The sequence below is a fragment of the Calidris pugnax genome, unplaced genomic scaffold, assembly GCF_001431845.1.
Source record: "Calidris pugnax isolate Ruff unplaced genomic scaffold, ASM143184v1 scaffold211, whole genome shotgun sequence".
Taxonomy (NCBI): Eukaryota; Metazoa; Chordata; class Aves; order Charadriiformes; family Scolopacidae; genus Calidris; species Calidris pugnax.
In genome coordinates this window covers 6,385,304-6,391,413 of record NW_015091083.1, presented here as the reverse complement: position 1 = coordinate 6,391,413, position 6,110 = coordinate 6,385,304, and the positions used below count along the sequence as shown (strand labels likewise).

At 51.0% G+C, this 6,110-nt stretch overlaps 1 protein-coding gene across 1 annotated transcript in view; it reads right to left on the bottom strand.

The window, feature by feature from the left end:
- The window catches only part of LOC106897054 (extracellular tyrosine-protein kinase PKDCC-like), a 13,839-nt gene extending 8,047 nt beyond the window's left edge, over positions 1–5,792 (bottom strand). The window contains exons 1-4 of the mRNA XM_014957423.1: positions 5,662–5,792; positions 5,251–5,302; positions 4,622–4,672; positions 1,890–1,994 (exon numbers count right to left, since the gene is read on the bottom strand). Coding sequence (XP_014812909.1) covers positions 1,890–1,994; positions 4,622–4,672; positions 5,251–5,302; positions 5,662–5,792 — 339 coding nt within the window. The remainder of the gene's footprint in view (positions 1–1,889; positions 1,995–4,621; positions 4,673–5,250; positions 5,303–5,661) is intronic.
- Between the last annotated feature and the right edge of the window lie 318 nt (positions 5,793–6,110).

The window sequence follows — 6,110 nt, the reverse complement described above, 5'->3', positions numbered from 1 at the left end:
GCCGCTCGGCCGCCCGCGCTCCACCGCGCCCGGGGAGCCCAACGGCGCCGAGGGGGCGGGACGGGACGGGATGGGACGGGACGGGCGGTTCTCCCCCGGTCCCCCCCGCACCCCACACCCCGCCCGGGAGAGGTGGCCGCGGGTGGGAAGCGGGGGTGCCGGGAGGGAGCGGTGCATCCCCTTGGCCGCCCGCCCCGCTCCTCCCCTCCCTCCCCTCCCACGGGGGCTGCCGGTAGCCAAAGACGCGGATTTCACCGGCGTGAAATTTCCTCCGTCCTCCCAAAGGTACCGCGGGAGGCCGCCGGGGGAGGTGAAACCCTCGGGAGTGGGTGAAGCGTAGTGACGGGACAAGGGGTAATGGCTTTACATTGGAAGAGGGGATTTCACTGAATTTCACTGAATTTTTAGAGTTGGAAGGGACCATAGAGATCATCTAGTCCAACTCCCCTGCTGAAGCAGGATTGCCTAGAGCTTGTCAGAGCATGTTACTCAGGACTGCATCCAGGCGGGTCTTGAAAATCTCCAAAGAAGGGGACTCCACACCCTCCCTGGGCAGCCTGTTCCAGGGCTCCGTCACCCTGAGATTCAGATTAGATATTAGGAAGAAATTCTTTGCTGTGAGGGTGGTGAGACACTGGAACAGGTTGCCCGGAGAGAGATGTGGATCCCTGGAGGTGTTCAGAACCAGGCTGGATGGGGCTTTGAGCAACCTGCTCTAGTGGAGGTGTCCCTGCCCATGGCAGGGGGGTTGGAACTCGATGATCTCTAAGGTCCCTTCCAACTCTAACCATTCTATCATTCTGTGATACAGATTAAAGTTAGATAGGAATTAGGAACTGAGACATCACATTCCTGTGGGTAACCGTTGGAGGAACCCGCAACAATTTATTGTGGTTTAGACAACTATTCTGTCACCTGATGACCCCTCCCCACCCAGGAAGGGGAATCGGGAAAAAACAAGGAAATCCTAGGGTTGAAATATAAACAGATTTATAGAACAAGACTAGATAATTAACATTAATAATACTAAAGAAGCAATATCGATCCCGATACCAATATAAAACATCCAAGGATCACACTCAGCCCATTCTCCCAGCAGGGACAGCAGATGCAGGACACTGCCAGCCCTCCAGCTTCGGGAGGAAGGGAAGGGCTCAGGGGTCCGGCACCGGGGCAAGGAGTTGTCATGATTGCAGCCATCAAGGAAGAGAGAGAGCTTCTCAGCAAACTTTCTCATTTATATGAAATGTGACATCCATGGTATGAAACGACCCTGTTGGCCAGCTTGGGCCAAGTGCCCGACAGGCTGGATGGGGCTTTGAGCAACCTGCTCTAGTGGAGGTGTCCCTGCCCATGGCAGGGGGGTTGGAACTCGATGATCTCTAAGGTCCCTTCCAACTCTAACCATTCTATCATTCTGTGATACAGATTAAAGTTAGATAGGAATTAGGAACTGAGACATCACATTCCTGTGGGTAACCGTTGGAGGAACCCGCAACAATTTATTGTGGTTTAGACAACTATTCTGTCACCTGATGACCCCTCCCCACCCAGGAAGGGGAATCGGGAAAAAACAAGGAAATCCTAGGGTTGAAATATAAACAGATTTATAGAACAAGACTAGATAATTAACATTAATAATACTAAAGAAGCAATATCGATCCCGATACCAATATAAAACATCCAAGGATCACACTCAGCCCATTCTCCCAGCAGGGACAGCAGATGCAGGACACTGCCAGCCCTCCAGCTTCGGGAGGAAGGGAAGGGCTCAGGGGTCCGGCACCGGGGCAAGGAGTTGTCATGATTGCAGCCATCAAGGAAGAGAGAGAGCTTCTCAGCAAACTTTCTCATTTATATGAAATGTGACATCCATGGTATGAAACGACCCTGTTGGCCAGCTTGGGCCAAGTGCCCGAATCTCGCTCCTCCTCATCCCTGCACCTGGCGAGCTCGAAAACACCCAGACCTTGAGACTCACACACCACAGCTGGCTATAACAGAAATATTTGCACGAATTCAGGCACTAGAGTCTTCCAAAAGCGCAGTTTTCCCAAGCATTAGAAGGGACCTTTAGTGAAAAGTAAAACTGAAAGAGAAATTAGTCCTGGGTCAGTCAACCCAGGACCCCGTGCCTCTGAGAAGTCTCTGGCTGGGTGTCTAGGAAGGGAGTGCAGTGAGTCAGCTGGTCACGGCACAGGCAAAGGCAGATGTGGTTTATCTGCTGCTCATTTAGGTGACAGGCAGCCAGCTCTCCTCCCTGCATGGCCTCAAACACCAGCCTGGGTGAGGTGACACAGGGTTTGTCCCAGCCGTGAGCAAGCTGTGCGACCACTAGGTCCTGCGGTGGCCTTGGACAGGGCTGCTCCTCCCGCCTTCCCTCCACGTACGGCCGTGCCAGTGCCTCTCTCCTGACTGCTCAGGTCGCTTTCTCAAGCCACCTCTGCAAAGGAACCTTTGTGAAACCTCCCCGAGAAACTCAACTCTAATATCACAGCCTGTGGGATGGAGATTTTCAGAGATTACAGCAAGGCAGCTACCATCACCAGTGATCCCCGAGACTATTTTAATAGAAATAATGAACACAAGCGATTGCTTAATAATAAATCGATTCCTTCCCAAAAGCCTGCAGGAAGCTTCCCCTCCACTGCTTATGGGTTCCATGTCACTGGAGCAGCCTGTGAAACAGGGTACGGGCGGCAGCACCGCGGCAGAGAGACGGCATGAAAAATCAGCTCTGAATTCACCAGGACATTTCACAGAATCATAGGATCGTCCAGGTTGGGAAGGGACTTTTAAGATCATCGAGTCCAACCATCGAGTTCCAGATGACAGAGTTGGGGGAGGGAAGGCAGAACCCGTGGTCTGCCGACATGTAAAATAAAAGGACAAAATAAAGTAGAAAATCTCAGGCTGCCTGTGCTTATCCCTGCACCTATCGGTCAGAGGCTGAGCCCAGAACAGCTCTTGCTGTAGCTGAATTTCCTTTGTTGCTTTTTAACCTTAATAGCTCTTTAATTACTGTCCTTATTTTCAAATCAAGTATACCTCTGTGTCACATTAATGAATATTCATTGTCACTGGAGAGCTATTAAATGCATTTTTACCTGTGTTTCCAAGGGAATAGATGCCAGCTGAGTGTAGTATTATCTAATTTCAGCCTGTCCTCAGCACCGTAATAGTATCAAGACCTATTAGAGAAGACTCACAGATACACGAAAATAATAATGACTGATTATTTATTTGCTTTGTAGTAGCACTTAAGGATTCCTGCCAAGATCATGGCTCTGCTGTGCAAGGCTTCTCACAGACAATGGCACAAGAGGTGGCCTCGCCTGGTAGAGCTGACACCTTCAATGGGAAACACCATGAAGTGCTGCCGCAAGGATGTCACAGAGGAGTAGGTGGTCATTTGAGTGTCCTTTAGTTCCTTGGAGGATTTGAGCAAACAAAAGGGGGGAGGAGGTAAGGAGGAAAAGATGGAAGGTGCTGGTGAGAGAGACAAGGGTTAAACCTTACCAGAAGAGCTGAAAACGCCCCGTGGAACTGGACTCTTCCTCTGTGCTTGGCACCAGTATCCCCTGCTAGGGTCCCTGGGGTGGATCCAGCATAACCTCTTACTGGATGCTGCTGGTGCTTCGGACACTGGAGCTGCTCCAGTCTCTGCTTGTAGGGTACAGTACTGTTATCTTCTGAGGAAATGGAGTGAGAGCAAAGGTAACTGAATAAAGTCCATTTGAAAAGAAGGAAGTAGTCCTTTTAATATTTGTATAATGGGTCGGTACTGGAGGTACTTGCTTGCACCAGTCCAGTGAGGACACTGACATGGGGTAAAGAGTCCAAGACCATCACCTAGACCTCAGTGTGGGGGCACTGTAGATAAAAAGCAAATCCTATAGGTGGACCAAAGAGGAGAAGGACAGGAGGTGATGTTTCTAGAGTGAAAGAGAGGAGATGTGTGGAAAGCAGCATCGCTGAGAGGAGGGAGGCATGGAACTGAAGAGAAAGGATGAGGGAGAAGTTCTGTACTGGAACTAAATGCCCTACCATAACTAGGTAGGTGGGTCCACCAGTACAGACTGGGTCTAAAGATGAACAGTCTTCAGACCAGTACAGACCTGAAAAGTTTAAGTGCCAGGTACATTCCTAGGACACTGGCACTTGCTCTTCCCCGTAGCCACATTATTAGCCCCTGGCCACTAGCACTCTCCTGACAGTTCCTCATATGATCTGGGAGTCAAGATGTGCCAGACACCATTCCTGATACACAGGTTGAATATGACCACCATATTTTGAAGTATAAGAGAGCTCAATAGACACAGCTGTTCTGTACCAGTCCACCTCAGTGCCAGGGACAGAGTTTGTACATGAGGTGTAGGGGTGCTCCAGACTAGCTGGGGTGAGAAAGGTCTCTGCCTCTCATGCCAGTGGTGAAGGGGTTTGCCTTCCTCTGAAAGACAGAGGCTTCTCTGGGTGTATGACCCCTAACTGGTTCTCTCCTGTCTCTAGGCAGCAGCCTGTTCCCTGTTTCTTGTCTATGATGCTCACATAAAAGGGATAAGATCAAGCTCTTGGGTTAGCAGAAAAAACCTGGGGGAAAGTCCTCACCCTAAGCACATACATGAAAGTCCTGGGCATCAATCCAGAAGAGGGAGGCAAAGAGTTTATAGGCCTGGGAGGGGCATCAAAGAAACCTGCAGCAACCACCCGTCAGAACAGGAGGAAGACTTAGACACCTCTGATAAAGACTTAGGACCAAGTGTTGCCATCGGTACCTTCACCTTTGGGGGCAGTTTCACTGAATTTCACTGAATTTCACTGAATTTCTAGAGTTGGAAGGGACCATAGAGATCATCTAGTCCAACTCCCCTGCTGAAGCAGGATTGCCTAGAGCTAGAGCATGTTACTCAGGACTGCATCCAGGCGGGTTTTGAAAATCTCCAAAGAAGGGGACTCCACAACCTCCCTGGGCAGCCTGTTCCAGGGTTCCGTCACCCTCACCGTGAAGAAGTTTCTCCTCATATTTGAGTGGAACCTCTTATGTTCCAACTTGTGCCCGTTGCCCCTCGTCCTCTCGGTGGGAACCACTGAAAAGAGTCTGGCTCCCTCCTCCTTCAACCCTCCCTTGAGATACTTGTAGGCGTTGATAAGGTCTCCCCTCAGCCTTCTCTTCTCCAGACTAAAGAGTCCCAGCTCTCTCAGTCTCTCCTCATAAGGGAGATGCTCCAATCCCTGAATCATCTTGCTTACCTTGACTCCTGCCAGCTGAGCTTCTGGCTGCTTCCAAAGAGTTCCTGTCCATCTGCAAGCATGGACATGTGGGGAGGGGGAAAGCAAGAGGAGCTACTGGAGAGCAGGCTCCTACCTGCAGGATGCAAGGGCAGGAGCCATCCTCAGCAGCCTGGCTTTGCAGCCCCGTGTCAACTGAGAAGCCCTTTTGCATCCAGCCTCCAGGAATGCCACAGGGGGCTGTGCTGGGCCCTGCTGGAAGGCACCCAGGGAAAAATCATACCACCAGCCTTTTCCAGATTATATTTTTTTTTGCTTTGCCCAAGAGCCAGGAAAAGAATAAGAAGAAAAGGGACTGCTCTTACAAGCAGCTGGGAAGAGTACTGCGAAGGGGAGACAGACCTTGCTCTGCTTTTCTGCCTCATCACTCACAATCCCTGCCAGAGTGCTTGGCGCAGATAAGGATTGCTTGCCCAGAAGTGAAATAACGTTCCTCCCCAGAATAAGGAAAAACTATCCTTCTCCGTGCTGTCCATGAAAGCTGCAGCCTCCAGCTTCTTCATACCCTATGGCATGTGGCTGGGTCTTCCTGGGCATTTGTGGCCTGAAGCTCCTCAACAGGGGTTTGGCAGAGCCTGTGTCAGCACCCGACTGGCATGCACAGCCCCAGGGAGCAGCTCTCCTGTACCTGCTCCTTTTTTTTTCTGGCAGACAAGGGATCACCTCCTGGCCTGGAGTGCAGGATGAACCAGCAAGAGCACTGCAGAGTGTTTGTGCAACTTCACAGGGCATCATCTACTCCTGCCGTATGATGCCCTGGAGGAGCCCAGGACAGGTTGTCTCTCAAGAGAAGGAGCTGACAAGGCTGAGGAGCACTGATC